The sequence below is a fragment of the Podarcis tiliguerta genome (assembly GCF_965153285.1).
Source record: "Podarcis tiliguerta genome assembly, chromosome: 3".
Taxonomy (NCBI): domain Eukaryota; kingdom Metazoa; phylum Chordata; class Lepidosauria; order Squamata; family Lacertidae; genus Podarcis; species Podarcis tiliguerta.
Genome location: NC_139536.1, coordinates 36,183,057 through 36,205,515, shown reverse-complemented (window position 1 = coordinate 36,205,515; position 22,459 = coordinate 36,183,057). Strand labels below are relative to the sequence as shown.

The 22,459-nt window shown below is 40.8% G+C and overlaps 1 protein-coding gene across 4 annotated transcripts in view; it reads right to left on the bottom strand.

Annotated features, from left to right (window-relative positions):
- BTBD9 (BTB domain containing 9) overlaps window positions 1-20,172 on the bottom strand; it is a 144,573-nt gene extending 124,401 nt beyond the window's left edge. The window contains exons 1-6 of one of the 4 annotated variants that reach the window (XM_083434499.1): window positions 20,093-20,172; window positions 10,886-11,097; window positions 8,806-9,169; window positions 6,859-7,123; window positions 5,408-5,627; window positions 3,780-3,899 (exon numbers count right to left, since the gene is read on the bottom strand). In XM_083434499.1, the coding sequence (XP_083290625.1) occupies window positions 3,780-3,899; window positions 5,408-5,627; window positions 6,859-7,123; window positions 8,806-9,169; window positions 10,886-11,070 (1,154 nt within the window). In that variant the 5' untranslated portion in view covers window positions 11,071-11,097; window positions 20,093-20,172. Of the gene's footprint in view, window positions 1-3,779; window positions 3,900-5,407; window positions 5,628-6,858; window positions 7,124-8,805; window positions 9,170-10,885; window positions 11,098-15,923; window positions 16,183-16,236; window positions 17,082-17,840; window positions 17,946-20,092 lie in introns of those variants that run through there. The other 3 variants (XM_083434497.1, XM_083434500.1, XM_083434498.1) reach the window with 3 other exon arrangements.
- Window positions 20,173-22,459: the final 2,287 nt, after the last annotated feature.

Here is a 22,459-nt window from a genome sequence, read left to right as displayed (position 1 = left end):
CTTCTGAAGAATTTTAGCATTTAATCAAAACAGTAAGGCACTTTTAGAGAAGGATTATAAACACAAGGTTACATCTCAATCTAATATATGAGACTCTTCAATTCATTAGCATGCCAGTGTGACAGTTTTATCCTTCTCGCATCAGCTTAATGGAAAATTTGTGCATTTCGTTTAAAACAAACCTCCTGCAACTATGATATTTGCTAGCTTTCATAGCTGTGGAAAGACTTGGAAAAAACCAGCATTATCATATTCTACTTATAGAAGTATTATTATAGTTGTTTTATTATTATTTTATTACCTTGTCCTTCATCCCCGAAAGCACCCCCAAGTGACTTCCAAATTAAAACAAAGATAATTTTAAATTACTTACAACAATTATTATTTAGTGTTTTTATAGCATTTATGTGGGAAGCTAAAATATGATTTAAATAATAATAATAAACTGGTGTCCTTTCACATGGAGTAAATGACAGAGCAGGACCAGGAAATACAACAAAGAGTAAATACAACAAAGAGTCTTCAGTTTTATTTTTGTCTTGCAGGTTTACCATGCAAGACCATAACCCAGTCAGTAAGTGAGCTTGAAAGTTTAAAATAGCTGAAGCTTTTGCGCAGATACAAAACATGAAAATGGAATAAGCTACAAAGAGATTGTATACTCTAAGGAAGAAAAGTATTAAATATTGTTATCACCCCATTCCCCAGTTTAATACAAGCCCAAGTTAAATATGTAGTAGATCAACAACTAATACAAAATACTGACAGACAAAATAATCAAATCTGCTTTAAATGGCATCCCTAGGTTGGATCCAGAGAAAAGCAGAGGCTGGCAGAAGCTGACTTACCTACCCCGCTCCATCCCCCCACAGTTCCTTCCATGAGCAGAAAGCAGCTCTGGAACCAACCCATTGACAACTAACAGGTTACCAACACATATATAAGCAAGCAGTTTACCCTACTCCAAGACTCCGTTGAAATGCACTAGGCACAGAATACAATAATAGAATCAACAGTTCAGAAACTAATTTGGATTTTTCAAAATGCTATTCAAAACCAATTTCAGGCTGTAATAATGGCTACAATATATTGCAAGTAATGCAACGAATGACTGATTAGGCCAACTAAATCAGTCTGTGTTTACTGCGAAATTTCTGGCATACATTTAAATATTAATAAACTAGAATAGTTTGCAGACTGTGTGGAACAAGCTCTTTCAGTATGACTTTGTGATAATGTTCATAAGAAGTTGGTATTGTTTTGTGAAGCCTGAACCAAGAAATTGGGAGAAATAAAACAGGGAGCACAAAACAAGAGTCTATAACCAGGAAAACTCAATGCATCATCAGGAACATATGCCCCCCCCAAACAACATCAAATTAAAGGAATCTGTACACTTTCCTAGCTGAGCTCAACTTGCCTCTCAATTTCCATAGATGATATTTGCATACAACAATAATGCAACATGCCACCATATTTTACCAGCATTTTAATGCAGCCTTGTATTTAACTCTTTGTCTGGTAGCTACTGGCATCTTGGAATTCCATGCTGACTGCATCATTTTTGGCCACTTGGTAGAATGCAATATTTTAGTAACCTGCTAAGTGGCTAGCAGCACACATCTCCATGCTCCTCACCTCTTATTAGGGTAGTAAATAATTTTGTAGGTGATTAATTTTTATTAATGCTTTTAACAATCATGCTTTTCCAGCATAGCAGATCTAATAATACTTTCCCATCATCAGTGGTAGCCAACATGATGCCCTCCAGGCAGGCCTGTGCAGAGTCAGGGACAGTCAGGTCTTGGAGGGCTAAACTGGCCGGCAGGCCCCACCAGGGACCAGCTGCATTTTTGTTTGAGTTTATAACTTTATTCTGACAATATGGCCGCCCTGGGCCTCAGACAAGTTCCGCATGGGCCTTCCATTATCCCTGGTCATTTGACACCATGACTGGGGCAGATGCAAACTGGAGTCCAACAACACCTGGAACTACTCCTATCTTTCACTGTCATCAAGTACAGAATACTTGTTTCACTTCTTAAATAGCAAACTGATACCCTTGTGTTCATGCCCTCCTTTATTCAGTCCAAAGCATCCCTTTGCAGAGTTGATGACACAAAGTATTGGCCCAAGTTATCTTCTTTAAGATAAACTTCAATTGCAGCAGCTACGGCAAAGATGCAAGTCCCTAATATGCAAGCAGAAAGAGCTTAAATGTGTGCATTTGTGCTCCATGGGGAACTGTGCTGGATGCTCCAGAGTAGACCAGGGTTCCAGAGTGGAGCCAATCCCTGTAGCAAGCATGGCTTGCATTCAGCACTAAAATTAAACTGTGTCAGGGACATGCCCTTCCATCTCTTTGGTCCCATTCCCGAAGAAAAGCAATGCAAAGACATTCAAAACTGTATGGTCTGTATTGTAAGGATAAAGAAAAAGGTCTGGACAACAAAATAAATATTGGGTGGATTTCTCCTCAAAAACCTCAGCAGAAGAGATGCAACTCTATTCCTTTGTATCTCCAACTGCCCCTGAACTACTGCACTCCCAAAAGCTGTCCCTCGCTGGATGAACAACTTGTTGCGTTGGAATGTAATTCAAATTTAAGTTCATGAGAAAAGAAATGTAAGCATTACTCATCCTTGGTTTCTTACAAGATACTTACCTTTTCCTTTTTAAAAACTAAACTTTGTATTATGTTTTTAAGGCTACTGCTTCTTTGAATTGCTATCCTTAACCCCATGAGGACTTCAAAGGAAAGAGCCGAGAACTGCAATCCCTGAAGTGATTCATGCTACTTTCTGAATCTCTCGTAGTTTTACCCCCTGGAGCTTTTATTTCTTGATACTTGGGACAAGCTTGTTATTCCTACACACACACACACAATCTGAATTAGAACAAGATGTAAAAAATACTATGTGAATCTGTGTAGGATCTTATATATACCAAAGGGGGAAAAGATATCCCCCCCCCCAAAAAAAAAGTGGCCAGGGAATGGGAGGGAAAACAAAGTAATGCTTTTCAAATCAGAGATCATCTCACATACTATCACTGCCTCAACTGCAATCTCTGTAATACTGCAGAAATTTACTGAAGGGGAAAATGACATTTTCATTTAATATTACGATGCTAAATTGTAGCTGCCTGAATAATAAAAAGAGTACCTTCTACAGGTGAAACAAAGTGATGCAGTCCAAAATTGTACTTGATTCTCCGGAAGGGCCTACCTTTAAAAAATTTTTATTTTTAACAAGAAGTGCTTAAAACAGGTTTATAAGTTAGATAACTACATGCTAAGCAATTTTATTATCAATGGGAGTCAAACTCAGAGCTTGTCTATTCAAAGTATTACTAACATATATCACCTATAATGGTAAACTGCATTTTACTGGTGAGCATTCAAGAAAAAAATCTAAATTTTTACTTCTTGGTTTTTCAGCATCACTTTTCCAAAACTTAGGGACAACATTCATATTTGATTGGGGTTATAAAATACTTACAAAGCCAAGTTGTTCTCTACAATGCCTACAATATACACAAAAAGCTATCATGATTAGGACTTGAAGATGGCCAGGTAGATAAACAACCAGCAGAAAAAGGATTGCATATAAAAGGGGAGAGGATTAACAGTTTTTCAAGCCTACAGTTTGCCTCTCATTATCACACAGCTATCTCAACCACTGGAATTTTGACATGTAGCTCTAAGCAACCAAATCGGAACAACTGAGATACAGGCAATAATACCAAACTACATAGATGTGATCAAATTGTGCACTAACCTGCAGACACGGGCAGGAAAATACAGCTTCTGCCAAGATCGACAGAGATATCTGGAGTGGTCGATTACACGGATCCAGTCTAGCTCGTCCATGGACACCTCAATATAATAGGAGTAAGACCTTTGAACAGTAAATTAATTAATTGAAACACTGAGATTATCAATGCACCATCTTTATACAGTACACCTTATGTATCCTAGTGACTGACTATGTTAAGGTCACATGAACTCCACTACACAACATAAAGCCAAATATTCAATAAATTACACCTTTAGTGGCAATATAACAAAGTATTAGCTTTTAATGTAACCAAGACTACAGTTCTTACACATATTTGCATGACAGGTACATCTCAAAACTGAAATATAATTGCGTGCTAAAAATACTCTGAGATCTTTTTAATGGCAAAATTCACAATCGCAACAAAATGAAGTAGTCTTCCTTCAGACATGATGGAACATTAAATGCAGACATTTAACACACCTAAAGTCATAAAAAAGTAATTTGTATTCCTATTGCATAGGCTAAATTTAAACCTGAACCATAGTAGTCATTCCTGCTACAACATCAGCAAGGCAGCTTAGGAAAGATTTAGCAGCCTATAAACATCAGCACAGAATAAAGTGAGACTGAAAAGGGAAGTTTATTTTGTGTTATATACTATTTTCCATCAGTTTTTGGGCAACAACTCTCAACTCTATTACACCTCCTATTTTAATCCACTATATTGTATACATCTCTCTGCTATCTTGTTTTACAAATTAATCATTCTGCTCTATTAGAAGCTTGCAATTCGCAACAGTATCCTTGTTTTTCTTATACTAGATGCTGCTATTACTATTAATATGTGTCATTGACCAAATCCTATTGCCCACAGGGTTGGGCTGTAGGATTTGGTCAGTGGGCTTACCATATTCTTCACTCTATAAGACGCACCAGACCATAAGGCACGCCTAGTTTTTGGAGGAGGAAAACAAGAAAAAAAATATTCTGAATCCCAGAAGCCAGAACACCCAGACGGATTGCTGCTTTCGCTGCGCAGCACTCCCTCTAGCTGTTCTGGCTTCTGGGATAGCTGCGCAGCCTGCAATCGCTCCATAAGATGCACACACATTTCCCCTTACTTTTTAGGAGGGGAAAAGTGCACCTTATAGAGCGAAAAATACGGTAATTATCACGTCATGGGTGACTTTAACAACTCAAGTTGCTCTGCGACTTGAGAACATCTCTGTCAAAAGCAATTAGCTTCCCTGCAAGGAGCTGATCCCAGCAGGCTGTGCATTTGGTGCCAAATTTAAGAGACATTGAATATAAACTCCGCTTGCCTAAAAATAATTGGGACCATAATTAAATGCTTTCCATTCTTCCTTTGCAATCACAGCTTTGCCTGCCCCAGACACCTGAAATCATACATGACATCAGGTGAAGGGTGGTAGGTGTAGCTTGCAGGGGGGGGGGCAGGACAATCTCAGAAGGCCAAATAAAGACTCCCTGGAAGGCCTAATTAGGTCTGCAAACTAGAGGTTCCCCAGTGCTTTCTTAAAGTAATTATATTAATGTATAGATTTGATCCTGCAGTAGCCTAAGAAAAGGCATGGTTGGTTAATTGAGTATGACTTGGAACTCACCTGCTATCACGATCCCATAGCAGTATACGTATATGATTAATTATCGATGGCTGACCCAATTTAATTTCAATACCAGAACGGCAGTCATCATCAATGGGGTGTCGGGAAAATCCATGATCCAAATCATAATTCTGTGTGTCTCCATCTAACAAAGCAGATTTCAATTCCCCTTTCACTACCTGGGCTCCATATTTCATAGTGGCAATGTTCTCACCTGGTACTGGAAGAATGGGAATAAAAATGATGTTTTAAAATTATGCTCTTCTTGCACATTATGCTCTTTGTTTACAAAAATGTGGAAACAAATGATATTGAAAAGTCATACAGAAAACAGAAGGTATCTAAAATGCTGACATTATGAAGTGTCTAGTGACTGGTTAAAGCCACTGCCCTGTCATTAAGAAGATAAGGGGAACCTTGTGGGTCAGGTCAGTGGTCCATTCAGTCCAGCATCCTATTCTCACATTTGGCCAGCCAGATGCCTATGGGAACCCTACAAGCAGGACCCCCTATGTGTATATGTGTTTGTAGAGATTTGATTATTTTCACCAAAACAACAATTCAACACAAGGTACTTATGAGTAACTTGCATTGGAAGGAATAAAATGGGACACGGTCAGGAATATCACATGTCCCATTAATTTTAAGTGGACTTGGTCATAGCTAATTTCTACTGGACTGTGCCCACAGTATTCAAAAATGTTTCTATTACTGGTAACCTTTATATTTATATAAGATGCACAAAATACTAATTCCCAGGAAAACAACATCATTTAAAAAGTGGCTCAAGAGTACCTCTGCAGATTTGCAGCCTCCTCGTGACAGTAAGTTTAGAGGAGGGCAGTAGGGAAGGCATTATTATGACTTGTAACTGTCTAAATTTAATGGGGTGCAATATTTCTGATATATTCAGGATAGAATGAATTTTAGGAATCTTTTGGGACAAGTGTGTTTTTAAGCAAGTAACCAGTTTCCACCAGCAGAAGGACACTCACACTACTGCTATTTCCCCTCGTCTCCTCCCTCTTGCCAACTTCTTGTGTGCCTGTTCAGCAGTGCCTCCAGAAAAGAGTATACTGTGTCATGAGGATGGGTTACAACATGAGTGAAGAAACACTCAAAACCGAGTATGAACAATGTTTCCCTCCCTGCTCCATGGCACAAGCCACACTGTTCACCAACACCCCCAACTTCTGGAGAGACAAAGAAAAATATTGGTTGCACAGGTGGTCTTCTACTCTTGCAACCTTTGAATACAACACAGTAGATCTGAGTGTTTTGCCATTCAACCAATTTGCTGTAAACAAAGTAACCTTATACAACCTTGTGAACACTTATATAGCCTTGTATTTCTGTTAGTAAACATTTACTCAGCATCAATAGTTAGCTAAGGAAGTTTTTAATTATAAGAAAACATATAGGGTCATTTCCCTGGAAATACGGAGGCTTACTTAACATGCCCCTATAGTTGAGGTCCATATCCCGACTTTCAGATCGAACTTTAATAGCATCCAAAATGGCATCGGGCGACAGCAATCCAGAAGGCCTTACAACATTTAAGAGCTCTGTCAAACTCATCAGTGGCAAGCGCACTGCCTGCATGATTTCCGCATGATTTTCCTTCGGGTTGTGTTTACACCAGTTCATCAAAGCTTGGAAAATATCCTTCTCAGGTGCTGCAAATGAATCCCTCAGTACAATACTGAGAAGAGCTGGCTAAGAAACAAGGAAAGATGAATGTAAATACAATTTGAAAACCAAACACAGCTGGACTCCCTGGCATCCCACAATTCACATACATGAGTGGCCACTGGAGCCACCTTTCATCACAAGTTTGCTTATCACAAACCTTACTTTTATTTACCATAGAAACGATTATGTCCACAATGAAATTCTAATCCTAGGGTAGTTTACAAAAGGTTAACTAAAGCAACCCATAAAATACAGCTAACGTTATAAAGCCCAATAAGTAAAAATTCAAAGATTATTACAATATTAAATACAACATTAATTCATAATAACCCTCACACTTTAAATAATCTGATCAATTCCACCAAAGGCGCAGGTCAACAAACGTGTCTTAAACTGGAGCCAGAAGCCCAATAATATAGTGGGCATCAATGCCTTCAGAGGAAGAGAATCCTACAGGGCAGGGTCCCACTACAAGAAGATCCTAGCGACCCATACCCACCAGCCACAGATACAGCATCATCTTCAGAACAGCTTCAAAACAGCTTCAGTCTTTTACTATATGTTAAAAATCAAGGTTTGAGTGCTAAACCTTAGCCACCTTACAAGGATGCAGAATGACTTACAAACCTACATGACATTAATTATTAACCTGTCTCCTTGGGCTTCTGCTTTAATTTTCGGTACCATATTGATTCTTTACTAGCATCTTTTCTGATCTAATCATGTCTTTTGTATAATTGACTTTTCCATTAAGAAAAGGTTGTAAGAATCACTGCACTGCATCTAATTCTGTTACAACAATCAGTGGATTTCTCTCAATTTTATCTCTCCTCTTTTTACAATATATATATTAAGGCTAGGCAGCATTATAAACAGTGATATTATACCAGTAAGCAAAGAATAACCAACTGCTGATTACCAACTTTACCTTTATTTATCATGGAGACAATTATGTTAATAATTAAATTTCCAGGAGGGGCAGAAATTCTCTTACAGCGGAAGTTATTGTGTGTCCCAGAGGTTTCATTCAATATAAAGGTAGCTTGTTTCCAGCCCCCAAAGTCTGCTTTGTTCTTCTCCTCCAGATGCTATTGGACTGCAACTCCCATAATCATTTACCATTTGCCATGCTGTCTGGGGCTGATGGGAGCTGTAGTCCAATAACCTATGCAGGGCACCATGTTGTCTACCACTGACACAGTATAGCAACTCTACCTTCCAAACATGAGAGCTATTTTCAAGTATTGTCTTCATGTTTTCAAAAACAGTTCTGTGAAGGGGACAGAGTGGTTGAGGCATAGTAACAGCACCATGGCACAGCCCAAACAGTTGTGATGGTCCCATGGGGAAGACTGACATTTATGTGGTAGAGAAAGGAGCATACATGGGAAAAGGTATTCACAAGCAGTGAAGAATCTCCATGGACTCCGATTGGAAGCCCACAGGAAGATCACACACAAAAAATGGTGGAAGTACAACTCTCTCCCCTCTGATCTGAGTCTTGGTATTATCCCAAAGAACTCCAACCAAGCTTCATCCAAGATATATAGAAAATGGAAAAATAACTACACATGGAATAGAACATTGCACTCCATGAATACTGGAATGATTTTCGGGTCCTATTTCCAAAAACATTTACACAGACATAAAGAATAAAATTGGGAGTGTTATTTTTTTAACTGAAAGCTTAAAAAACTGATACATACCTTAGAAAGTGACAGAAAACCTTCACTGGAGAGCACCTCTTGAGCATTTCTGTCCATAAACATGCAGCACATACATGTAAGCTTGGGAAGCAAATACAGACTAGCAACATCGTAAGTCATGCAAACGTTCTGAATGTTAAGGATGGTGCAAAGATACTCTGAGGTGGAATCTTCCAGTTCTGGGAATCCGTATTTATGCGCTAAACTCAGGAAGTCTAATAGGACCTCCTCCTTCTCATCTCTTAATGTGGCACGGCCTGTGTAAATATATTTTAACAACATTGTAAAGGCCTCTGCAGTGGTGTCTTGGAGAGGGATTTCTGCTTCAGGCTGAGATTCACGCATTCCGCCATATAATAATGCTCTGTACAAGGGGAGAAAGAAACAATGTAAAAAAACCTTGTATTCTGGTAAGACAGACCTTAAGTAAGACTTGAAGCATATATTGTAGAATACGGCAAACACAACTGTCAACAATTGGAAAGTTAAATCTATCCATTTTAAAGAAAATTATAGTTAGTCCTTAAAGTTAGAAACTATGACCTTAGCTTTGAATTTGAGCACTTGCTATGAGACATTAGAACAAACATTCAAGAGTTCAACTGAAATTTACTTACAACAGATTATCAGAAGCAACTGCACAAAAGGAAGTGAACAAATTGTTTCATTCAACACATGCAACAGGGTGCCCGGTAAAACATCAAATGGAAGGTGCAGTATCTACCGTATTTACCATGATGTTCTTGGGAGTCAATAACATTATACTATCTGCAGTGCTTTCCTGAACTTTACCCATAGAAATCAGTTGGTCACTCATTTTATTTCATTTTGTAAGGGTAGCAGTATACTGAAAACCGAACAGGTAAACAGAGTATGCTGTTGTATTCTCTTTTACATCATCACACATATGATTATGCAGAGGAAGAGAGAAGGTAGAGCTAATTTTCTTCTAAGCTATTCTGAGATTACTGTAATCAACCAACAACAGTATTTTTGGGAGGGAGATTCAAACTCCAAATATTTTCAAAAACCAACCGAAAGCAGAGAGAGTCTATCAGACCTCTTAACTGCTGCCAATCAGTAAGCGTCTGATATGCGCCAACAAAGCTGATCTTACAGTTTGGCCAAGTCCATGCAGAAGAGGCAGTTATTCAGGTAACGCTCTGCCATTCCACTATCATCAGAAACATCAGCTGAAATCAACCTTAAGAACTATATCTGCTCAAATACACACACAAAAAGAAATATTGGGTGCTACCCAGCTGTGGCTGCCCATGAGCAGAACAGACTTCTACTCTCACAGTGGTATAGGGGAACACTCCAGCGTGGATTCGGTGAGTGTATGGCATCTGCAATATGGAGAGGGAGGAGAGGAAGCAGAAGTCTGGATTTCATCCAACGTAAATTTCTTTTTAAGATAACCTTACTATGAGATTTTAGATCTTTCTAAAAATAGATAATGAATAGAAATTTGTCTGGGATTTTATCAGGGACTTAATCATAAACTATGGTTAAGGCAATCACACCTACCCAAAAGGAGAATAGATTAAGGTTCAGTAAGAAAATTTCAAATTGCTTGCCTAAATTTCATCTACCACCAGGCAGAACACAAAGCAAATGTTGGGAGGTGGAGTGGGTTGAAAGGAAGACAGAGTTGCTTTTCACAACCGTAGAAGAAAGCATAAAACTCTATTTGAAAAGATAAGCAAGGAACAAATAAAATGTGAAATCTCACATCCAACAACATAATTCTATCTCACGTTGTATGAAATGTAAATACACACATTTTACCACACTTCACAGTAACAATGTTTCCTGGGGGAAAGCATGTATAGTGTGTGAACATCCTGAATTTTAGGTCTTTAACAACCAACATCCATTCTGGATACCTATGCAGTGAAGGTCAAGATATGACAGCATAATATAAGTATTGTCTCACAGTTAAAAACAGCGTACCGTAATAGGTGTTCAGAAAGCTCACATGCACTGAGCAGATGAAATCAGTTTACTTTTAGTAGTTTCTATTTTATCTTGCTTAACCAGAAGCTCTAAGTATATCTGATAAGAAGTTATACCTCACCTGAAATATTGGCACCTCGCTGCCAGAATCACTCTGTGTGCAGGAAAACGTTTCTTTTCCACTATAAAGGTAACATCACTATACTCCTCCCCATTCATCAGAACACCAACATGATCGGACAGAATGTGAACATGGTCTATTTCACCTACTGCTGTGTAAGGACGGAGTGGATGGCTGTTACTCATCTTGCAGGAGGGTGATATATCCTACACCTATAAAAATAAAGCATAAATAATATGAAAGAGGGACTTTCCTCTAAAAGTTATTTTAAAGTTAAGTGATGTACATCCTTTCATCAACTGCTTGATACAAACACTGTTTGGCTACAAGAAAGTCCCAGGTTTAATGAAAGCAGATGTCAGAATGTAACACTGCCAATCTAACTGCTCCAAATAAACAAGCCCTTATAAAGCAAATTAGAAGAAAATCATTATGTTGTAGGGTTTCCACACAGTCAGCCAACTCACTAATTATAATGCTCTGTACAAGTTAAAATTGATTCTGTAACCAGGGCAGATCAATTAGGAACCATATAGCAGTGTTCAAATTAAATATTGAAATCTACACCAAGAGTTTTCATCCATAATTAGCGAGAATATTAGTATTTATGACCTATTCTCACAGGAGCCTGATTAACTCTCCAAAACTGAGATCACAGTGATTTTCAATTATTAATATAGGAAGCCTTTTCAACGAATCATGTTTTATAAGACAGATATACTATTAAGTCCTTGAAAAGCTCTCCCGGGAAAGTATCAATGCCCAGTTGGCTTTCAGACTGAAGAAGCTTTTGTGGAAAGATAAACCTTCTGCTCTTTACTTGCAAAGCCTAAAAGACTTCTCAAGGGGAGACATGGCATTTGCAAAACATATGCTTTAGCTACTTCGCTCACTTCATGATACCCACACGGTGCATAATTTGAAGCTGCTTTTATTTTTAGCACCCACTTTGGGGAGGATAGAGTACCATGCACATTTAAATAAATTATAAAGTTTCGGAACATCTAGAATCACTATTTAAATATTTTTCTCTCACACCTTGTATTTCTTCATTACACAAAAATTGTGTGTATGAGAAAGCGAGTGAGTGAAAACAATAGATTTTAACTTTTTAATATGGCTTTTACTATATTATACATGCAACTAGAGCCAATGCTCATGTGGAAGATGAGGTTTCTGGCTAGCCCTGCACTTGCAGGGGTAGAAACTGAAGACAAAACAGTAATAGGGGTTTTAAAAATATCAGGTGAAACCGTTTTCAGAAAAGTAATCTAAGTGATACAAAATATATCAAACATTTTTAGAGTCAACTATTTCAAAAACTACTGAAAAGCCAAACAAACACTTTGCCCTGTTCTCTAACTTTGCAGCGATGCCAGTACTTGAGAGGTGAGCTCTACCCACTTCCAGACTCACTAGGGCCAAGAGTTCAACAGATGGTCGTTCATCTTTTAGCCACTTCTCAATCTGACTGTTGTTAAATCTGCCTTGCTATTTCTCAGAAACAACAAATGGTTCAGAATGCAACCACAGAATGTTCACTGGGATGAGCCACAGGGAAGCTGTCTTTCCTTTGAATTTAATCACACATCTACGTTGCTGGAGGAAAGCTTGTGGCTCTTCAAATGTTGCTGGACTAAAACGCCCCATGTTTCCTCCCAACACTGGCCAGCTGACTAAGGTAGTTGAGAGCTGAAATCCAACAACACTTGGAGAACCACAGGTATCCCACCCCTACTTTTATATCTTCCTCAGGAACCCAACTCTAGATCACAGGAGAGGGCTACCCAAGACAGGGTACTGGAAGACCTGTTCCCTGCTTTGCAGGCCTTTTCCCACCTGGCCTGGGAGTGTGGGGCCTGGGCTGATTCCAGCTGCAAAAGTTGAAGCTGCTGAACAGATTCTTGGGCTGAGATGTTTGGGGGTTTTGCTGTTGTTGTGGGGGGGGGGCTGCTGCTGTTGGTTTTTTGTATCTTTATTTTAGATATTGATGTAATTTATGTGGAAATCATTCAGTTTGGTTGTGTATTTTTTAATATTTAATTGATTATTATTATTATTATTATTATTATTATTATTATTATTATTACTGTAATACTCCAACCATTTGGCTGGGTTTGCCCAACCACTCTGGGAGGCTTACAACATCTCTAAAAACATAATAAAAACATCAAGCATGTTGTAGTTTTGTATTTTTTCATGTTGTAAGCCACCTTGAGCATGGTTTGAATTGTGGAAAGGCAGTATACAAATAAAATTATGTATGCATGTCTTTCCAAATGTGACAAAAGGACTGTGCCACTCCTCCCCTTCTACCCAGGAAGGTTGATGCCAAATTAACACTACACTTTTTCATAAGCCTTGGCTGCTTTTGGTAAGTTTTTCTGCTGTTTATTGCAGGAATTTTTAGTCGGCTCTCATTCTGTTTTTGTTTAATGCATTTTTGTTGTTTTAATGTGTATCTGTGAGTCACCTTTCCAAATTTCCTGGTTCAAAAGGCAGAATATAAGTTTTTAATAACTAAGAACTAGTATTGCACAATGAATACCATGCTGGATGTGAATTGAGGAAGATCTGGATTTAAATTCCCACTCAAGGCATGAAGCAGATACCTTGATCCAGTTTATCTCCACCACTCAAACATGCATTCCTCCCCCCTAACTCACAGGTAATTCTGAGGCTAAGATGAATAGCTCAGTGCAAAATACCTTGAGGTCCTTGGGAGAAGGAAAAGATATAAACGTAAATTGAATTTTTAAAACACATATATACAGAATAAAATTAAATCAGATTCATGTTGAGCTGTCCAAAGGTATTTGTGGAACAGAATTTGTGTCATGTCAGCAAGTAGGAACAGCAAATCTTACAGGATAAACTACTGAACAACAGGAAAATGACTTAGAGCACAGCTTTCAAAACTGTGTCACGACACATTAGTGTGTCAGCTACAATGTGTAGGTGTGCCGTGCAAACACCCCACACACTCCTCCTGAGGCTGGAAAGAGGTTAGTTTAACCTCCGGTTTGCTAGTAAAATTGAATTAAGGTAAAGGTAAAGGGACCCCTGACCATTAGGTCCAGTCATGACCGACTCTGGGGTTGCAGCGCTCATCTCACTTTATTGGCCGAGGGAGCCGGCATACAGCTTCTGGGTCATGTGGCCAGCATGGCTTCTGGCGAACCAGAGCAGCGCACGGAAACGCCGTTTACCTTCCTGCCGGAGCGGTACCTATTTATCTACTTGCACTTTTGACGTGCTTTTGAACTGCTAGGTTGGCAGGAGCAGGGAGTGAGCAACAGGAGCTCACCCGGTCGCGGGGATTTGAACAGCCAACCTTCTGATCAGCAAGCCCTAGGCTCTGTGGTTTAACCCACAGCGCCACCCGCGTCCCTCTAAAATTGAATTACTGGGTCGCAAAATGATGCATGTCTAAAAAGTGTATCACCAACATGAAAAGTTTGGAAAGCTCTGACTTTGTGTAACTGAGGATTTTAAGTGTGTGCATGACTAAGGCAGGGTTGTTGTGGAGGTGCACGTCAGCAGCACTGGGCAGCTGCCCAAGGTCTCAGGAGGGCCCACCAGCACTACCTGATGCACTACTCAAGGATAGTGTAGCTGTCTGAGCAGGAGGGAGTTCCAGAGCTCCACAACTTGAGTTGGGAAAGCATTGTAGCTTCGGTCCCTAAGCACTGCCATGTGTCCTGGTCTGAAAAGCACCTGATGAGTACCAGAGGCCAAAACAAAACTAAGTATTATAATCATAAGTGCAGAAAGTATTTTTTGCACTGACTTAATCTCAATAGTATAAAAAAGAGTGGCACCTTTGCAAGACTTCTGTCTGCTTTCATTTTCGTTTCTTTGACTCATTTTTAGTTGCCAAGCCCTGTTTATCTGTTTCAGTCTATCTAGTTACTGCAAAAAGGAGAGTTCGTGCAGCATAGTGCCTAAAATAACTGAAGAAGTTCAAATCTACCTCCACCCTAACCTCACTTGTTGATTTTAAGCCTGTATCTGCCACGTGGAAAGAATCATGTTGATCTACCTTACAGAAGATATTAGGCCCAAAACATACCATGCAGGCAGTCCAAATGCAATTGTTAAGTTAAACCATAGGTACTTAACCTGGATTTATTATGTTGTTCAGCACTGTGAACAAAAAGGTCTATCCAAGATTTCTTTGAGGGTAAAATGAACAGAGAAAGAACCAATGAATACTGCTTTGAGTGTATAGCTATTTTTAAATGTCCATTTAGAGCTCAGGGTTATGAATGGGTCAGAAAATTTCAATTTATTTAATTTAAATATTTATAAACCATACTTTCATATACAATATCACAAAGGCAACATACAGACTAAAAGCACAATACAGAAAAACAAGAAAAACATCAAATTAATGATAGTTTATACAGGGGGAGGGAGTGCTTGGTTTGTTTCTTCACGCAAGTCATTAAGCTTTACACAAGTTGTAAATCTAAATAAAAAAGTGCATGCAATGATAATTCTGCTACGGCAAAGAGTGCATATGCACTGTGTTCACATATGCATATGAAAAACTGTCATGACAGCTTGGATTCAAATGCAACAAAAGGAAGACAAGCAATTAAGAGATTCAAAATGGTAATTATGTAAATAACTCCTTTCAGAAACTATTATAATAACCAAATTATTACAAATCAGTCCTATACGTGGAAAACAAGAAACCTGTACAAATAACTGAAACAGATGCAAAGTAGATGCCACTAAATATACAACAGGAATACATGAAAGATGGCGTTCTAATGAAAATTACACAGGTGCTCTACAACTGGTAACTTTGGGTCTATTTGTAAAATGTCTGAGATTGTGGCTTTCAGAATTAAAATCTCTGCACAACCTGGAAAATGGAACACCACATTGTAAGTATCTACGGTTTCCAAGATAGAAACACTGACAGGTGGAGGTAATGACAACAACAAAATTACAAATTCACTACTCTGATGCAGTTTCAATGCATCCAGACTGAAGCAATTTGTGCACAATTTGTAGTATAGTTACTTACAATGATCGTGTTGACACACTAAACCATAGTTAAGCATTGTGTGGATGATCTGGAACAAATTCAAGCATGTCCTGTACTGCCTTCTTGCCCTCCTAATTTAGTTTCACTTTTATATCTTGGTTTGTCATTGCACTTCTAGACAGCTATAGAAAAAGCAGAAAGCCCTGCGCTATACTGAAGTTGGTAACAGAAGCAATAAGGAATCTGTGCAAGCAAAACATTAGTTTCAAAAAGTTTTATTTAAAAAATATATATTAAACCATCCTCCACCCAATGGGTTCCAATAAGCACAATTCAAAGTGTTGGTGCTGACCTTTAAAGCCCTAAACGGCCTCAGCCCTGTATACCAGAAGGAGTGTCTCCACCTCTGTCATTCAGCCAGGACACTGAAATCCAGCACCAAGGGCCTTCTGGCAGTTCCCTCACTGTGAGAAGTGAAGTTACAGGGAACGAGGCAGAGGGCCTTCTCGGTCGTGGTGCCCACCCTGTGGAACGCCCTCCCAACAGATGTCAAGGAGAAAAGTAAATCTACAACCTTTCGAAAGGTTCCCTATATAGGTTCCCTATACAGGGAAGTTTTCTAATGTTTAATGTTTTGTTACATTTTATATATGGCTGAGGCAACCCAGTCAGATGGATGTGGTACAAATAAAATAATAATAATAATTACTATTATTAACAAACACACAATATAACAAGACACTACAGCATCTTCATACAAGTTATAGGACAGGGAGCCAACGGTCCAAATCATCTCTCAGCTATGAGCATCACTTGGTTACCCTGGACCAGTCTCTCAGTCTAAGCCTATCACACAGTGATGCTACAACAGAGAGGAGCAGGAACCATATATGCAGTCTTGAGCTCCTTGGAGGAAAAGTGGTATATAAATATAGCAAATAAAAATAAATAATATAAAACCAAAAGCTCAGCTGATTAAAAACAGCTTAGCCTTATGCCAAAAAGATTGTAGCTACGGTGCCAGTCAAACCTCCCTGAAGAGAGCATTCCAAAGTCCAGGTGCCACCACAGAAAAGCCTCTCCAGCAACTAGCAGATACAATTCCCAACCCAAGAACAACACTGTTCTTGTGGTATTTTTCTTTTAATGTACTATTTTTTGTTGTGAGTCGCCCAGAGTGTCTGAGGCAAGCCGGTCAGATTAGTGGAACACATATATAATCATTATTATCATTATCATTACTTAGCACAAACTGCAAGGAGGGAAATGGGTCAAGGCTGCAATCCTACCCCGGCTATGCAAAAGCAAGCCCTTCTTTGTCAAACCAGGGAGCCTACTGCTAATTTTTTGTCAGCACCCAAAGAAAGCAGCTACGGGCAGCTAGTGCAGCTTGAACTGCACCCAATTCCTGTTAAAAATAAAATGTAAAGGTTTGGGCTTCAAAGACAGGCGTCCAGAGCATCCTCAGATAAGAGGCCTGCCTGTCCCTGTGAAAACCCTCAAAAGCATACTTTTTCACCCGCCACGCCTGAAGGGTCCAGGAAGACCTGCCCCGTATCCTGGGGGCGGGGAGGGCTGCAAGGTCAGGGGCAACCCCGCCACCCCATGCAACGCCAGGTGCGCCCGCCCACCCACCGCCCATCTTGTCGCGAGGCCACCGTGGGCCGCGAGCGAAAGGCAGGCGACGCGTCCGCCGCCCACAATCCCGGCCTTACGTTTCTCTGCTTCTTTTCCCAGCGACCCCAATAGAGAGAAACGCACCAAGACCCAGGGAAAGGGCAGGCTCCCACCCCGCCCCACTTCCCCAAGCACCGGACCGGTGGGGGGTGGGGCGGCGGGGAAAGGGAGGGAAACCGGGCCCCGCCCCTCAAGGGTCCCCCCACCCGCCGGCCCGAGCGAGACGGCGCAGGGCGCAGGCAGCCCAGTCCAGCCCCCTCATCCCTCCGCCACACTTACCGGGCTGGAGCGCTCGAGCGCGGCCCCCTCCCCCCTCCTACACCGGCTGTCGCGTCCGCGCGTCGGCCGGCGCGCTGACGTCACCTAGCAACGACGCTCCCGCCGGCCCTGCGCGCTGACGTCCGTAGCAGAGCGCAGGACTGCTTCAGCGAGATACTAAAAAGGCTAGAAGGGTTGCGCGGGGATCCTTCATACCCGGTTGGGCCAAAGACACAAACTTACGTGGAGATTCAGTTCTAGAAAAAGTGTATAAATGGTTTCCAAACACTCAGTCTGTTTGCATTTATTTACTTATAGCTATGAGTTTTCATGGGAGACTTTTTAAAAATAAAATAAAATAAGGATTTTGTCAGAATGGCAGAGGTCCAAGAGTCTCTGCTCTACAGGGAGCTGGCTTCAGGCACCAGAACAACTCTGCATTGCAAAGATGTCTGCAAACATGGCATGAAGGCTGCCAGCACCAACCCAGCCTTGTGGGAATTCCTTGCAGATGATCGCAGTGCAATGGAAACTGACCGCCAGGTCCTGTAGCCACAGCAGTGATCAGAGGAGGAGGCACCGCCAGGAAGAGCGCAGAAAGGACAAACGCCATGGTGCATCTGCAACAGCAAAACCAGACGCCTTCATCATTCGTTTGGGCCACGGCCTTCTCTATCACTCTCTTAACAGTTAGCCTTCACCCATGAAAGCACACACTTCCATTGTCTCCTGAGACAGACACCTGCCAACCCTACATTAAAACACACACACACACACACACAAAAAACCACTGTTAGAAATTGAATGTAGAAGCCAAAGCGGCTATGGACTTGGGCCTCTGCCATTCTGACAAAATTCTTATTAAATAGCCACAGGAAAACTTCTAGTTGAATCTTTATAGCCAAGAAAAGAGGCCCAGATGCCAAATATTCACTTGGGAGATTTAACAAAACAAGGGGGTTTTCTTAATGAATAGCAGAAGAGCCTGCTTCCAGAAATGTGTAACACGACAGTTATGGAAAGGCCCTACTGTAGCCTAGGACCAAAGCCTAAAGGCACCCCGCCCGCTGAGAGATGTTATCATAGCTTTTGCTGACTATTCTATGAGGATCTAATGAGAGCAACAAGGACAAATATGAGGAAAAACAAGTTATGTTTTTACAAGTTCTGAGCACTGAAAACCCTAAAAACATTCAAACCAGCAATTGAATTACTCACAGAAGCTGGTATAAAACACAAGCAGGGCACCCCTTTTTTCTAATCCTTGAAACTGATGGCATGCAAACCAGAGCTACCTCCCAAAAGGGCATGAGCATGACACACATATTTACTTTATTGAACCTGCCTATCCTGGGGGGAGGGGGAGGAAATCAAGGCAGGAGATACTGGTGACACTGGCCTGTGGGAAGACAGTCCCAGTAGCATCACCAAGAAGACGCTTGGGCACAAGTATAGACGCTAACTCTAAGGGGCCAAGACCCTTTTGGTCCCCCAAAATTTGGGCTGAACCACCCCAGCCTCCACTGCAGCAGCACTGGTGCTGCTGTGTGAAAGCAAAGGTAAGGCTCCCGATTGCCTACCTACCTCCTCCTCTTCTGGGGTGCCCTCCCTCCTCTCCTCCCTTCTGGCAGCCTTGGCATGGACCCATGAGCCCCCTGCCACTGTGGGGCATCTAGGCGAGCAGATGAGAGGGCAGTGTGCAGGCTGGGGCTGCTGTCATCCCTGGTCTCAGCCTCTGAGCCCCAGCCCCAGCCCCAGCTCCCTTGCCCAGCTGCTGGAGCCTCAGAAGTGCCCAGTGAGGGCATGTACATCAGCCTACTCATGTTTAAATGCAGAAAGGCACATACAATCACAGGCCCATTTGAGTATAAAATTAAGATTGTTTTCACGGTGGCCCACATCTTATAAAAATTAGGCCAGAGACAGAAGTGAAATGCATTTCAATTGATGTTAGATGGTGTGTGTTCAGTGATCTCTCCCTTCTGGGTAAGATGGTCCTCAGTGTTGGCAGTAGGGAAAATGAAGGTACCCTCGTTTGTTATACAGAGACCCTCATTCAGAACATATAGCCGAGTACAAACTCTGCCCCCTCTGATTCACAGTTCAGTTTGTACTTGAGTTTCGTTTTCAGTCTCTGCAATATCCTCCTTTCGCTAACACCACAGAATACTGCAGACCTAACCCACCCAACCTGCAAAGAAGCAAAAGAAATATTTAAAACACTTAGCCCGGGCTAAATTAATTAAGGCCCCTTCATAAATGGCATGTCCTACCTTGCCTGCGTCACCAACTGCACTTCATTTTACTGCTAAACTTGAAAGTGAATGTATCCACCACAAGTCATAAAGTACTGGACATGTGAAAGCTTTCCAGCAGCAGGAACATCTCCAAGTTCAAATATAGCACTAGGCCAGTGTAGAAGCTCAGTGCAAGTACACACTCAAATATGCAAACACTTTCCTTCTAACTCGGGCATTCGCAGCTTGTGACCCAACATGCAGCAGCTACATATACAGCAATCTGCCAGGTGCCTCTCACTCTCACACACAACCAGTTTTACAATTCCAGATGGCAACGAAAACTATCTTCCTGTCTTGTGTATTTTTCTCATCTGCTAAGAAATTAAACAGACACATCATATGAAATTTAGGAGTGACTCTTTTATGAATCAAAGTTTGCTATTACTTCTCTGCACATTAGAAGCTTCTTTCTTCATTAGACGGATGAAGGCTTCTCCCCAACAATGTTAGGAAGCAAGTCCATGAGGCAGCATACAAAAAATAATTTTTATTCCAACTCTAAATGGACTGTACTCAACTAAGTCCTACTTAGAGTGGACCAACTACAGTTAAAGAACCTTAATCATGCCCATTAACTTCAAGGGGTCTACTCTGAGGAGGACTAGCTCTAAATACCGCCCAATATATCCATAAACATGCAGGTATGTCCATTTATTTACATATGTATACTCTATGAAAGTATTGATGTATTTTAAAACATTAAAGCATTTCTTCTATCAACCTCATTCTTGGTACTGAGGCTCTCCATAGCAGAGCTATATATTTTTTCTGATAAGTCTAATGGATCCCATATTGAAATTGATCTAGACACCCCTTTAAAGAGCTTCCCTGTATCGACCTGTCAGCTGCATAACACCTAACTCATGTCCAGTGTGGTGTAGTGGTTAAGAGCGGTAGACTGTAATCTGGTGATCCGGGTTCGTGTCTCCGCTCCTCCACATGCACCCATGGTGGGTGACCTTGGGCCAGTCACACTTCTTTGAAGTCTCCCAGCCTCACTCACCTCACAGAGTGTTTGTTGTGGGGGAGGAAGGGAAAGGAGAATGTTAGCTGCTTTGAGACTCCTTCAGGTAGTGATAAAGTGGGATATCAAATCCAAATTCTTCTTCTTCTTCTCTTATCTTTTCCTCCTTAACTTACAACCCCTTTTAACTTTTCTCCTTTGGTGAACAGATCTAATTAATGACCTCAGTAAAATGTCCCACTTAGCACACAACCCCTGGAAGTGTGGATGGGAGGATGAATTCGCTTGCCAGTGTTTAGGATTGCAGCCTAAAGGCTCTTCACTGGCTGTGACCCCTTGTATGTGCAGTGTTTGCAAATGACCTAAGCAGCAGCCACAGCAGTGTGCAATTAATGTGCTCTTAGATACTAATTGCACCAGCTGCTTATAGTACCTAAGCAGATCAGCGGTTTTCAGTGGCCTCACAGTGGCTGCAACTGGACAGTCTTTTAATAGACCCTGGTGCTCCAAAAGAAAATTACAGTTGGCTCAGGTAAAGCTATTCATAAATAAATGTTTAAGTTATTATTCTCTTTCAGTGTAGAAATGCTTGACTTTAGAAAACTATGGACCAATGTCCTTTTGCTCTTAGCAACTGTAGGTAGTCTACATGAACTGCAGTTTTCAGACAGGGCTCTAAAAACTATGACATGATACAGCACCTAAGAATGCATAAGTGTTATGTAATTATTAGTTCAAAGTCTTTTTCCGACAGGATTCAATAGCTTTCACTGCTAACAGTGAGATACTAATTGCTCAAAGTGAGATATGAGGACAAGAAGGTGGGGGACTGGAACTCATTTCCATGTTTTGACAATCTCCATTTTTAGCGAAATGGGGGGGGGAATGACTGAGTGAAGCTATAGGTTGTGTTAGCCACATCTGTTGTCTTCACAATTATGCAGCCTACACACTAACACTGAAAAAGCAAGTGTATTTTAGATTAATGATTTCCCTTCCCATTTGAGAGCTCTACCCATGATTAAAGCAAATACATTTTTAATGTGTTTATACACCCCCTATGGGGCTTTAAAATTATGCTGGCTAGAAGTAGCAAACTTTTCAATTATGTATTATAGATTAAAAGACATTATTAAAGATGCCAGTAAGAAGGTTGCTTATATACATTACCTTGAACTGTCACCGAAATATTCAACTCCAAATACGTTTTCAAAGAATCATGAAGCTTAACTTAGCCGAGAAACAATAAACATGTGATAAATTGAGAAGCACTGCCCTGGCCGATGTGTTCCTCCTCAAGCTCCTGAAGCAGGCACAGCTCTGCCCTGAACACCAACCCCACCCCTAGGCTACCTCAACTTCCAGGACTATTTCAA